This window comes from Diadema antillarum, unplaced genomic scaffold (assembly GCF_040938485.1).
Source record: "Diadema antillarum isolate AM-2024a unplaced genomic scaffold, OU_Dant_1.0 scf00000139, whole genome shotgun sequence".
Lineage (NCBI taxonomy): Eukaryota > Metazoa > Echinodermata > Echinoidea > Diadematoida > Diadematidae > Diadema > Diadema antillarum.
Window position 1 is genome coordinate 557,006 of NW_027271028.1, and position 14,839 is coordinate 571,844.

The 14,839-nt window shown below is 38.2% G+C and overlaps 1 protein-coding gene across 1 annotated transcript; it reads left to right on the top strand.

Moving 5' to 3' along the window:
• The first annotated feature begins 255 nt into the window (after positions 1-255).
• LOC139721119 (uncharacterized) lies at positions 256-11,924 on the top strand. The gene is made up of 7 exons (XM_071632449.1): positions 256-393; positions 4,377-4,481; positions 5,695-5,793; positions 6,290-6,388; positions 6,771-6,872; positions 10,071-10,151; positions 10,773-11,924. Exons 1-7 carry the CDS (start codon positions 256-258, stop codon positions 11,922-11,924), a joined length of 1,776 nt encoding a protein of 591 aa, XP_071488550.1.
• Positions 11,925-14,839: the final 2,915 nt, after the last annotated feature.

Sequence of the window (14,839 nt, forward strand, 5' to 3'; positions counted from 1 at the left end):
TTCATTTCCGGATTAACGAACCTTCGGAATAACTAACATCACCCATAACAATCATGACAACGACAGGGCCCTCTGAGAGAGCAGAGTGACATTAATGAAGCTACCCTGGGAAAATAGATCACGTCATAATATTATATATTTGAATTATTATCGTTATAGCCCTCTCTTTCATTCTCTCAATAATATATTTCAGGACGCAGTAAGTAATCTGATACGTGTAGACGAGGAGTTTCTACGAAGCAAACTGTCAGGAAAATGTCATCCGGGGAAGAACTAGCCCTGGACGATCTTGATGATGAGCTCCCACCGCTTCTCCAAGCTGCCAAGAATGCCGACGTCGCCTCCTTTAAGAAGCTCATGGAAGACGGGCACGACGTCCTACAGAAAGACGAGGTTAGTTGAAATTTTTGGTAGAACCAACGGAGCTTGGGAATTTTAATTTCAAAGTGGAACTTCCATTTATCCCAATTGGGTGCACGTCACGAGACCAGCATTCACGAGTCATACAGCCCACGAGTCATACAACTCACAAGTCATACAGCTCATGAGTTATACAGCTCACGAGTCATAGAACCCTGATCAGCTCGACACTAAGCTAACAAGGCCCACGAGGCCGACACATCAAGCCCCGTGTTGTATTTGTCGAACTCGTGGGCTGTATACCTAGAGTCGAACTCATGGGCTGTATGACTCGTGAGTTGTATGGCTCATGGACCTGTTTTCGATGTCGAACTCGTGGGCTGTATGACTCGTGGGTGTCGGTCTGTGGGATGACCCCTCCCCATCACCGAGAATAAACATAACCATTTTATATTCATATTCTTTTGGTCTTCCGCTTTTTCTCATTTTCTGTCATCTTCTTAGTGGCTTTTTTTCTTTCCAATCCTTTTTGGGTTTTTTCTGATTTTTATTTTCCCCTTCCTCCTCGTTCTCCTTACTTTTCGCTTTCTCTATTTAAGAAATAAGCTGTATAGTCATTCATGACTGATTGAGCTTTATTTTGGCCGACCGACCTAAAAATACACTAATATGACGGCTTGTACACGTGTTTACCAATCCGCTCATGTCAACCATTAGCTACAATACCATTCTGAAGTGGAAATCACTCACTCTTTGCCCGATAATATATAAGAACAGGATGACGTCACTATTCTGCTGTCATTGCTATTTTTTGCTATCAATGAGATGACTTAATATTCTGGTTACAATCACAGAATATGAATAAATAATTAAAAAAAATAAACAGATAGTTTCCAAGAATGCATGTTTAAACAAAATATTAGATTTAGCAAAATTCAAATTTAATTTGTACTTTTGCACTTCCAAATACCGAGTGATCACAATCCCTGTAATCATAGCCTCACACACTGAAGAGAAGATTATCATTTTCATGACATCAGAGAGTTGCCCTGTCTTCCGTTGGCGGTGAATTCATGCAATCACGATTAAAGTGTGAGCAGTCACAAACTTCCATACTTCCAATGCCACGGATTTCAATTAGTTGATATCGAAACCGTATTTGTCATTTAATCCCACAATGCCTTGTTTGTTCGTGGTTTAATGGCCGAGTGTTAGAACCGCACGTTGCTGGGAATCGAATCCTCAACGAATCGTTTCAATCTCAAAATGCGATGTATCATAATGGCTACCAAATTCTTCGTCACAGTCTGTCTGTTCTCCCGGATGATAAGTCCACAATTTGTCACGTGCCTCTGTAATTACCTGTATTCTTAACGTCATCCTTGCAAATAGTGGAAAAGACTTGCGATGAGGTTGAGGAAATTTACATTGCTTGGTTACAGGAAGCAAAATAAAGTGTAAAGCAAAAAACTGATCAACAGATTTTCATTCTTAACTGTTTCGCTCCTGAACTGTCGATAGCGTTTTAAAGTTTCGCAAACTAATTGCTCTTTGTGTTAAATCGCTAACTCACAGACATCATAATCTATATGGCTACTTTCTGCACGCCTATTCGTGTACTTTCATTCGAATTCCTTCTGGTCATTTGCAAATACCCGGGTTACGTTTAAATGATTAATGTGTAGTATGGAAAAAGATGGGCGTGGATGAGGCTTGGGTTACCTTCAAATGTGATAAGCGTTTTCAGCAAATGTTCACAAAGATGACACGTTTGTCATAATTCATGTTTATTTACCCAATATAGATAGGAAAGAGCATTAATTCAGAGAGATAATTAAGACATTGAATCAGGATTGTGTACCCTTAAGAAGAATAAAGAAAAAAAAAGAGTCAAAAATGGAAGTGGAGATAAAAAGATTTGTTTGGCGTACAGCTTGAAGTGAGACTAGACAATGCGCGTCCTATCTCCCTAGAGACAGACCTTATCAAGTAAATGTCACCAAACTTAAAACCAATATCAAACATTGATCTATGTTAACAAAATAATGCAGCGAGGTGCCAAGAGATAAACAGCGATGTGTCATTAGGTTTTTGTTCTGTTTCTCCTTCAAGTCGATGTAATCTTTCGAATGTAATACGACCTTGTTACTTCCACAGCAGTACAAATTTGCTTGGTTGCGTGACTTCACTCAGAGCTTAGAGTTTAAATGCGATGAAACTCGCAAGTGGTTCTCTAATAATTACTTTGTTTCGAAGGCATTTGTGCAATTAACTCTATTACCTCATGACGTCATTTTGTCTTACAGAAAGAAAGTTGATATTGCCTGAAATAAAAAGTACTAAAGTATGCAAAAAGCAGTAGCTGCCGCTGTTTAGAAAACAAACGTAAAAATAAATTAGACTGTTAGAACAAGGTTACTGCAGCTTAACACCATAAAGAATAATGTAAATTATTGAACGATCAAATTGTTAAGTTATTGGGTTGTGTTAGGATTTGATGTTTAACGAAGATGCTTGTGATAGAATAGTTACACATTATTTCCCTATAAAGAATAATGTAAATTATTGAACGATCAAATTGTTAAGTTATTGGGTTGTGTTAGGGTTTGATGTTTAACGAAGATGCTTGTGATAGAATAGTTACATATTATTTCCCTATAAAGAATAATGTAAATTATTGAACGATCAAATTGTTAAGTTGTTGGGTTGTGTTAGGGTTTGATGTTTAACGAAGATGCTTGTGATAGAATAGTTACACATTATTTCCCTATAAAGAATAATGTAAATTATTGAACGATCAAATTGTTAAGTTATTGGGTTGTGTTAGGGTTTGATGTTTAACGAAGATGCTTGTGATAGAATAGTTACATATTATTTCCCTATAATCATTATATGATAAGGCACAATGACCGTTGCTCTAAGGTGATAAGAGCAATAAATAGCTCCTACTTCTATATCAACGTTTACTAACACAAAACTATAGTCATCGCCATCTCAATGCTGGTAATCTACTCTGGCCTCATGACAATGTCTGAATCGCATTCATTTCATCGTGTGTGTGTGTGTGTGTGTGTGTATGTGTGTGTGTGTGTGTGTGTGTATGTGTGTGTGTGTGTGTGTGTTTATTCATTCATTGCATTTACTCATTCATTTTAAAGGGATTAGAAAATTGTATTTCTGTTTTTATGTGATTATTGTTTATGTAACATAGATGTATATTCCTCATTCAGTTTCTTTCTCTGTTGAATACACGTAAATGCCTATTTTTATGTATATTTTTTATCATCGAAGCTTATAATTCTCATCTGAAATATTTCTCTGAGTTTTTGTATTTTCTTCTTATGTAACTGTACTGTTCGTTTATATTTCTCATGTACATGATGTAAGTGACTCCTCTGTAATACAGCGTTGTTAAGATAACAGCGCTGAAGGTCATCCCTCCGTTGAAGGTCTGTTTTATGTAATATATCTGCTTGTATATCTTTTTAATGACGGAAAATGAATGCAATACATTTATCATTTTCTTCACCAATTACATTCGTAACATACATCTATACAGATTAAACAATATTAACAATGTTGTGAAAATCCCTCATATGTAGACATGAACTTACACAATATACACACAAGTTGTATTATGAAGAGAAGAGACAAAGAAACTACGGGACCTCGGTACCCGCAAAACAAGCTCTGGACTTTTACTTGTGAACTTTTCCACAAATAGTCATGATCGACAGGTTAATTTACGGAAAAAATCAATCAAGAACCTGTTGAAATAAGAGTGCAGGCTACTGACTTGTAAAATCGGCGGGGAATAAAAGGGCCCTACTTTTGTTATCACAGCCACAACTGTGATTATCGTTGTTATTACTCATCATCGTTTTTATCATCATCATTAATATTGTTAATGTTGTCATTAGGCCTATAACTAACATTATCATAATTTTGTAATTACCTCCTACTACGTCTACCACTTCTGATATCATTACCAATATCATTACCATTTCTCCACATAGGACGACCGCACCGTCCTACACTGGGCCGCCCAGAGTGGCTGTGTGCCGATCATCATGGCTGGCGTAGCTCGCGGTCTCATGTGGCATGCGAATGCTAAGAGCAAGGTGAGTAGAACGCACAACAAAACTCACACTCTTCCTCCTTTCTTCACTAATTCAAGTAAGCGGAGTTGTCTTCTTGTGTGATCTAAATGAAAGCATACACTATCAAAAAAAAAAAATGAATAGGATTCGATACATAATTTGTAGACAAAATGCAATCTGGCGTAATATGACGGGGTGCTATGTAAGTGGAAATTGCGGCAAATCGCTTTCGTAACCTTGACGGGGCTTCTGATATGAAAATGATAGTTTTAAGCAAGCCAGGGCCTTTATGCTGTGTTGCTTCAATGGGTTTCAGTCATCAATACGTATAGGACCTCTTTTTAATCACCCAGCTTTACAAGGGTTGACGTGCCGGGAGATGGGACTCAATTGATTCAGATCTAGTCATGTATTAGTACATTGTACTCACTAAACTTGCTCGAAATTTAAAGAATGTCTCAGAATGATTAGGACTTGGGATTACGCAAGCTTACACGTACACCTGTATGTACATCAAGAAGGTGAGTGTTAAAACAGGTGCCGTACCGCCTTGACAAATTTCATCAGGCCGCTTTTATCGCCTTCTTGTCCTACACGAGGATCTTTCGCTAGTTGAGTTTTGATAAGTTGTCTTTAAGTCCTTCTAGTTCCCTACGCGACTTTTTAATAATCGCTTTCTCGTCTTCTCGTTTTACCTTTTCATGATAAAGAAGGCTGCATTTCTTCGCTCAAACATTTCGGTGCCCCGTGACCATAGTGAGTTATACGGCTTTCTTGAGGAAACGCGTATCTCCGGAATAAGAAGGATTTGCCATGAAGAAAGTGATGAAGAAAGACAGGGGAATAAGATCGAGTGGGAAACAATCTTTTTCAATAGCGAATCACCACATTGACTCGCTGTACAAATGAAATGAAACGAAATGAAATTTATTTACCATACAAACATCGTCAACATAGTCAAAACAGTCAATAGTTAAAGTACAGTTTTGGCAAGAAAGAACCGGCAATAGCATGCAGGCTAGTCGAGGCCATTCCTTTCAATGATATAGATTATAATTATGACGCATTTACAATATTCACAGAAGCAACGTTATATATAACAAGATACTTTCATTACGAACATGTCAGACGTTTTCTTTACAATAATGAAGATTGAGATGGAGTTGGATTACATTGTATATGTGCATCGAGTGCTATATCAAAACCAATGGTCTTTCTCCCTATTGTTTCACAGCGAGGTCTCACACCCCTCCACGAGGCGTGCCTTGCAGGCTACGTCAGGACAGTCCATGTGTTACTGGCCATTGGCGCGGATATGACGTCACAAACACAGGTGATTCTTGGCAATAAAATTAATGTAATTAAAATCTCGCATCCACAAGTCATACGAGTCATGATTTTCTACGCAACTAAGCATGTTCAGTTTTCATAAAGGGCCCCGTTTTATCAAAAGATAAAATCGATTTTAAATTTCCTTAACACACAAGCTGCTATAGACTTATGATTGAAATCAACTACATAACAAATTATAACTCTTCATAAAAACGGTTTAGTGTAGTTCAGGGTTGATGAGGTGCATGATGTATATAGGGCCTATTCATATTACTTAATCCATTACGAAATCTTGTTCGAAGAACATAATATATCACTATAGATGCAGGGATATGTTTCAGCAAATCATAGAATTCTAGAATGTTATGAGAAAGAAGATGATACCACAATTCTAATGGCCAAATGTCTTAAGATGATAATACAACGACACACTTGTCCTGTATTCGAGACATGCCGAGTAATCCAAAAGTTTTCGTTTTTCTGTTTGATTTCCGCAGGAGGGGTACACCCCATTCCTATGCGCAGCAGGAAACGGTCATAATGACGTCACGCGAGTTCTCGTTGGCGCGGGCTGCGATGCCAACAAACTACTTCCGGTGAGTTTTCATATACCGATACGATGTATACGCGATAACACTCTATAGACACCAATGTCTTGAAACGTGTCTCAATTTAAGAGTTGAGGCGTCGCAAAGGCTCCTCCCAAGTAAGTTTACGCCTGGTATAAAGATAAGATGTACTTGAATAAGATGTACAGAAATGAACGCAGAGGGAACAAAGACGACAACAAAAGATATACAACATCATACAGTGTCTACACCCTGCAAAACAGTATGTAATTATAATAATACTGATAACATTACTGATAAGAGGTGTATAGTATAGTGGCAGTAGTATGAGTAATAATGATAACAACAGAGATAATAATTGATTTCATTTTTTTTAAGATTGTAACAATATGATATCATTCTTTCTTAGACAATAGGGGTGAACGCACTTCACATTGCAGCGTGGACTGATCAACCGGAAGTCCTTGATGACCTTTTGACCCTGGGAGGAGACATGACGCGGAAGAGCAAGGTAAAGTCACGTGTACTTTTAGTCCTCTAGCTAGCCGACAATCTGTCATTACAGTTTAAATTCATGCAAAATTAATCACGTGTCAGGGAGTGGACCTATAAATCTAATAAGTTGTATACTTGAGTGGAATTCGATTGTCGGACTGGTGCCGTGATAATACTTGAATATAGAATTCCGTGCGTGTTGAATAATAATATTATGTCATATCACATCCCCCATGCTAACTGCATATATCAGTTGATCAATAGAGAACGGGAAATTTTTACAAGTACCAAGCAGATCAGGTGTTTATAGCATCATTGTATTCTAGATAATCCCTTGATTGCCCATCATCGCTGAGCGTTAGTGTTATTTTTGTAGAGTATCTTACTTAAGTAAACGTTAAACCAATCCCCCCCCCCCCATCATCAGGATGAAGGTAAATTCGCCATTAGATTGCAGATTTGCGCTATATAGAGACGGATTGTCCATGAATCCAACTAGTTTGCAATAAGAGTGCGAGGCATGATTACACCTATTGGTGACAACTAAATTCAAGGAGATAACAGTCTATAAAGTATAAAATATCTTAGAATCAAACAATCATCACAGAACGTTTTTAATGTCAGGAATGAATCTAAATCAAACCACTAACGCCTTTGAAAGTTTTAATACTTTTATGACACTGGGCTTATAGTGTCCCTACCGTCAGTCAAAGTTGTAAAAATCACCAGGTATATACTTACAGCTTTACAGTCAAAATGTCAAACACTATTAAAACGAGGGTCACCAAGTACAACGTACACTATAAATATTTTGTAAAATTTTCTTGACGTCAATTTGAAAAGTTGTGTGATACAATCTGTCACTTCTTTCGGTACCTTTTGTATTTGCTGGACCGTTTCAAGAAAGCGCCTGACTATTTCATTATTCCTGACCACGTGACACGGAGTTGATGTTTGAGGCGGAATTTTCCCAATCCCCTCCCCCCGTGCTAAAAATGAAAAGCAGACAGATTGATGTGCGTAGATGGGACTACGATCATTTCACTGGCATGATGCATGTTTTTATACAATACCACTTTCGACGTTGAAGTGGCATCTTGTTTTCAATCAACATCATTGTTTGCCTTTGAAGAAAAAGTTCTACCGTAAAAGTGTAAAATGTACTAACTTTATAAAGAATACCACATGAAGCAAAGTCTTTTCCTATTTATAACTTGAGACCTATCTATTACCTCTGCAAGCTTATAGCACGTGCTTATCCGGAATCATTTAGCCAACTCATTCGACAGATTGAACCATTACTAAATCAAGTGAATTCTAAAAACAGTATATTCTACCATTTTTTGTTTTGTTTTGCCGTCTCATCCGGTCACCTGTACAAAGCAAACGTTTGTTTAAGCTTAAAGTCACATTGAGATGAGGATCTGTTAATTGTGACGTAGAACAATTCATCCTTGGACCGGGAGAATGTTATCATTGGATTTAGCAGTGTTGCAAATAACCATTACCAGGGACTTAAACCTTGGGTAGTCTTGCAAATGTCTTGCAACGAATCACGTGTGGTGCAAACTATATTATATATATTCAATTCGTTGGTTATAATCATACTATAACTAATAATTTTACCATTAGATAAATCACTCTATGCAGTAGAAATGATAAACCTACTAAAACCTATCTTGCCTATGATATTTAGATGTGTCACATGTAGGAAAATAAGAGAATGAAGAAGGAAAAAAAAAAGGTAACAAGCAACAAGCGAACGGTGATTTTGTACGCTATATATACGAATGCATAGAGTTTGATCATTTCAAAGAGTGATCTTACAAGGACTCTACACGCCCATGGTGGACGCACTGTGGAGAAAGATACCAATCGCTCATCAAACAAAATATTGACCCTCCTATCGCATGTATTGGGTCATCAACGACAAGCAAATATCGGCTTTAAGAGATAACGGTGTTGGCTCTAGTTAACGTTACGATTACACGGTGGACAATGAAGCCATCACGTATTATACCTCAATGTATTATTACACAATGGCTGTACTTGGGGGTGTTTCACGAAGAATCTAAGTCGAACTTAAGATTTAAATTTAAGATTGACTAAAAATTATAGTATGCTGTGTGTGTCTTCAATGTTGCTCAACTTTTTAATGAAAATGAAGATTTTGGAGACTTTTTTCCATGTAGCCATTGATAATACAAGATAAAATAAATAAAGATGGAATTGTTCTGCGTAAACATTAATGATGACTTGAAGTAGGTGGTGATTACTAGATTTATTGTTAAATATCGCTGATGGGATTTATCTGAAAGGGAAAAAGACGAATGCTTACCCAGACAGCTGCGGAATGTATACACAGTCAAAGCAAAAGTTGGAAATTTGACTCAAGTGGAATTGCAGTAATGGATTCTAGAATATTTCTAGCGTTTGTGATATATGTACGTTACCTTTGATTCTACAGACTGCTGATTTCACATGTTGATTTAAACAAATCAAAACATTCTGCAATCAAAAAGTCAACTAAATTAAAGCATAACCATTTTCATCACGATATCCTTCTAATTTTGATACATTTCTGTCTGCTGAAGTATATTCATTATTTAGGAAAACCCACTAAATATTGTGAAATCATAATGCCTCTGTCCTAACGATCTGGGTGGCCAATACAAGTATCAACAGTTCAACTCTTTCAACCTACACGTCTTTATTTTCAGGATAGTGAAAGATGACTTGGTATTACACAGAATTCACATTTGCGGTATGAAAATTATACGTATAATCATACACGTATGTACCTGTTAAGACGTTTCTCCAACAAGTAAATCAACAGTAGAGTTATATTTCAATTGCTCTTTTTTAGAAGGGGGCAATACCAGTAAATGGTATATTCATATATATATATATATATATATATATATATATATATATATGTATATAGACATAATAGTTGATAATATTTATATGTATATATATATATATATATATATATATATATATATATATATATATGTATATAGACATAATAGTTGATAATATTTATATGTATATTATATATATATATATATATATATATATATATATATATATATATATAGAATATATATATATATATACATATATATATATTTTTTTTCTGTTCAGTTTTCTTTCTTTTTCCCATGAGAATGCAACAAAGTGTGACATTTCTTTTCTCTCGTGTAAATTACAGATGGGGAAAACAGCTATTGACTTCGCCATAGAACAAAGCCACACAGATTGTATCAACGTGCTCCGAAAGCATGAGGAGAAAGTGAGTGGATAAAGAGAATCAAGATAATGACATCACTTATCTCGGTAGACAGACAGTAAGAGTAAAGATTAGTATAAATGGGTTAGGTCTACATTTACTTTGTTATTTTTCTTATTATAATTTTTTTCTTCTATCTTGGTTTGATACCTTGTCTTTGCATTTGGCATTTTCGCCGTTGTTAAAAATTTTGCCGTGAAAGACAGTGAAAGAAAGTTTCTTATCATGTTAGAAGACTATAATCGATGTATGTAAAGAAGCGGTCATCAGAGCAATCTTAATAGGACAAGTTACAGGACTAAATGAAGAGTTTGTTTGCAAAAACCGATAAGTCCATATTTGCGAAATGGAGATATTTGCGATTTAAGGTCAAGAAAAATAAAGAGAATAAGAAAATTTTTGCTTCTTTTGACCATAACTTCAAAAATGTACCTTTATATGTAGTGACCAATATATCATTTAAAAGGTATCATTTTGTACTTTATGAAAGAGACCGTAACTCAAAATCTTCAAAAATGGACTTATCGGTTTTTGCAAACAAACTCTTCAAATGTAGTGTTCTACACGTGAATCGATAATAGTGACAATGCGCTTTCATTGCCTTCTTCGAAACACTCTTCACAGCGTCAGCTGGAATTCAGATCACAGCTGGGTGAACAGGAGAACTTCTTCAGAGCCAAGTTGAACCAACTGGCAGACAAGATCCACAAGTACTACGACGACCGTCTGAAGCAGGAGATCGAGTACTTCGAGAAGCAGCTCCACGACCTGCACGACAGGGATGCCGAAATCATCTTCAAGTTGAAGAAGAGAATCAATCAGCTCCTCAAGACGGAGCTCGACGACCACGATGAGGAAGAGGAAAAGATGGAGGAGGACGATCGCGGTACGCCAACCTCAGAGACAAAGGCACACGATTCACTGCGTCCCGATGGAGAAAACACGAAACTCTCTTTACGGAGGCGAAGACGCAGCAGCCAGTTCGCCCATCGACCACGGATGTTTAGTATCACAGCACAGCATGGGCTCGGCGTACACGATTCGTCCGACGAAGATCACGGTGGTGAAACTCGGCATGGTTTTGAAAGACAACACAGCGCAGAGGTGCACCGTCAACCTCGACGACCAGGCAGCGGAAAAACTAAAACCATGACGGAACTCGTGCAGGATGCTAGCAAACGAAAAAACAGCGTGAATTTTATCAAGCGACAAGGAAGTGCGGCGAGTGTGGCGATAAGTCAGGTTCCAGAGCCAGAAAGAAGTCACTCCCCGAAGCCTCCAGGGGTCCCGACAATTCGTCTTCTGCAGCCGAGCAGACCGCGGCATACGAGGTCGACAACGCCCTCACACTCGATGTCTGTTACCCCATCAAATTCCTCCCTCTCCCCGTCCCCTCCACCACCGTCTCCTAATCTGTCTCGACAACGCTCGTCGAGTCCAACTTCTTCCGTGGCCGATTCGGTCTTCGCAGAGGAAAACGACAACCACACGGTCCTGTCACCACGCTCACAGCCAAAGTCGAGAAGAAGCAGCATCGCCGCTTTCCTTAGGCCGAACTTCAAGTCAAACACGAACGACGAGGAGAAGTCGCGTCGGAGAAGCGTAGAGACGAAAATACAAGACCAGGCTCCTCCGAAACCTCAGCCCCCAAAGACAAAGAAAAAGAAAGGGTTTTCCATCTTTTCAGTCCCACTTCCTGGAATCCCTGTAGGTATGATCGAAGAAGACTTCACCGAGGATATTGATATGGAAGGCAGTGGCTCACATTACTCTTGAGTTGTCTTTATAAATATGATGGAGACTTATGATATAAGGTCTTATTTACCCAGGGTAACCTCTTCAGTGTTGACACTGCTCTGCCAGAGGGCACTGCCATCATTATTACCCCAGCATTGCAAGATACCCATTTATACACCTGGGTCGAGAGGGACATGGTGGATAAAAACATCTTGTCTAAGGACCTAAGCACTGGGCGGGATTCGAACTCGGGTCCTCCGATCAGGAGTCGGGAGCCTTATCCACTATGCCACAGCGCCCCCTTGAAGACTTCTTGCCTTCTGCTTTAGTTCATTTCGTTAATAAAGAACTCTAATGTTTGCACCTTGTTTTCACGTTAGCTAATTTGGGCAGCTTGGTAGGATGACAAACTGCCCAAGTTACTGATTGACAGTCAATAATGTAATGTCTCGTCAATCAACGCTCTGCCTTGAACAAGCTTGTTTGTGAAGCATCGTAGTTTTGCTTGTATGCATCCATGTAACAGCATGATATCCATGTCTTTACATCTAAGAAATACAGTGGAACCTCTTTGTAAAGAGGTCGGATATAACACTCTCTGATAACAAGATGATTTTTAGCAGGTCCAAACTTTGTATATTTCTTTGTACTTGTATCCTGCTGTAGTGAGAAACATGATAACAATGTAATTGTCATGGTTTTCATATCCTCATTATAAGGTTGGCCCCTTGTTCCTTTCTTATGTAATACAATAAGGGAAAACTGATAATCACGAGTCAAATATTCCGTTTCCAACTGGACCCCAAATAATATTGTGGGAGGAAGAAACGTTGCACTTACAGGACTCCTGATGTTATTGTTGTTTTTGTTTCCGTGTTTTTGTTTTGTTTTGTTTTGTTTCTACAGAAAAAAAAGTTAGTACACGTATGTGAAAGTCGAAGAAAAATCAGAGCAAAGTTCAGAAAGTTACATCCCTCTGAACGTTTCTCAGCATCACGTTGTCTGTGCATCTTCAAACACTTGACCCGGCTGACTTGCAATGTGACGTCAGTCATGTGAACTGTGACGTCACTGCAAAGTAATCATTAGATAAATGGATGAATTTCTGTTAATTTTGCATTAATCGGGAAGAGCACATTTCTTCAAGATAATGCCCAAGAAATGTCAGATATTTTGTTCTTCGACTTGCAGAAGAGAAGCTATCCTGCATAACAAGTCAGGACATATACAGTATGTTCGATATTCGTTTGATCTCGTAGTGTTGAAAAAAGAAATGCTCATATTTTCAACTGCTTTCTGTATATATTCACAAACCTTTGACCTCAAAGTTCCTCAGTTTCCTTCCGTCCAACGTGTATCTTTTACAATATCACATTTTCTATGCATTTTGCGTTTTTTCAATGTTATTCATTTCAGTCTCCCAGATCATATCATTTTTGTGTGCTGTGCTGATGAGGTAGGCGCATATTAGCAGTAGACGTTGTGCATTTTGGGTAACATACTGCAAACTGTCGGTAGAGATCATCACAGCTTGTGTAATGTGAGATGTGTATCTACAATAAATTGTGCACATTAAATGTAATCAATACGGTATCCTTAACTGCCATATTTCATGCTTGACAGGGTCTGGTAAAGTGTAGTTCTGTGGTGCAATAGAGCTTCAAACTGCCTAATGAAAACTAAATTGTGGTGACTTCTAGCTCTGTACAGTACAGTTGTTCAAGATACTTGTTAGTCTGGCTCCCAGACCATCACTGCCTGTAGTAATTTCGCTTTCCAGAATATTAACGTCCTCTATCGACGAAAGAAGTAGCAGGTTCAGGTGGATGGTCCTGCAGACACCTTTAAAGCAACCTTTCCCTTATGAAAAGGCGGCGACTCTGTCAAGGGCAGCGGCAGCTTCGTCATATTTTGTGAAATTAAAGTTGGCAAAGGGCTTGGAAACGAGACTAGGTACCTGGCAATCCAGTAACACAATCAATGCTTACTTCTCTGCGTTATAAGTTCATCTCTGGTCAGTTTTTCTCTGTGGAATATAGGAACAGGTATCACACCGCACAGAGTCTAAATAATCTGCTGATTCAAATCAATGTGCAACTCATTCTCAGGTCTCATTCCACACACACACACACACACACAGCACAAGTACAGAAGGAACTACATGTACAAGCATCACTCCTCTTATCACACATCCAAACATTCTGTCCAACATCCTTCTTCAAGTGAGTTGATAATATTTGAGTGTGTTCACTATACATGTATTCATGTGGGATTGAATAAAGCTATGTAAATAGGCAGGAAATTGTCAGTGTATTGTTCAATTTTGCATTTATTTACAACTATTTACAATGTACAAACCATCTGCATTGATAACCCTGCAACAATGCAATAAATCTGGCTGATGCCAGCTAAATGTCACATGATCATGTCACATGATCCATGTGGATGTGTTTCACTATCACATGCAGTGATACCACCAATTAACATTCGTTGCAAACAACTATCTTGATGATGTACGGTACATGACATACTAAGTATACACTGATGCTGTGAATGTAAAGCCATCATTCATTAACAGGGGCGGATCCAGGAATTTCGTAAAGGGGGGGCACAAAGAATATTTTTGGCGCTACTTCCAGGTTTCATCTCATTTTTTCTTGTTAAATCTTTTGTTTTAATAAAAAATAAAATGGGGGCGTGAGCCTGGTGCACCCCCTCTGGATCCCCCACTGCATTTAAGTCTCACAAGCCAGAAAGGAGGGAAGAGCTTACTGACTTCCAAGAGGCCAAGACCAAAAAGTGTCTCAACATCAGACCATTTCCCCCACATATCAGGGAGCTCCCTTGGTGATAACTCCATACAGGATAATGTTGGCTGAAGCAATACGTACTCACGAGTTACAATAACTTCATCAGCACCACAGCGGTGTATGGGGTATTTATTATCATATCTA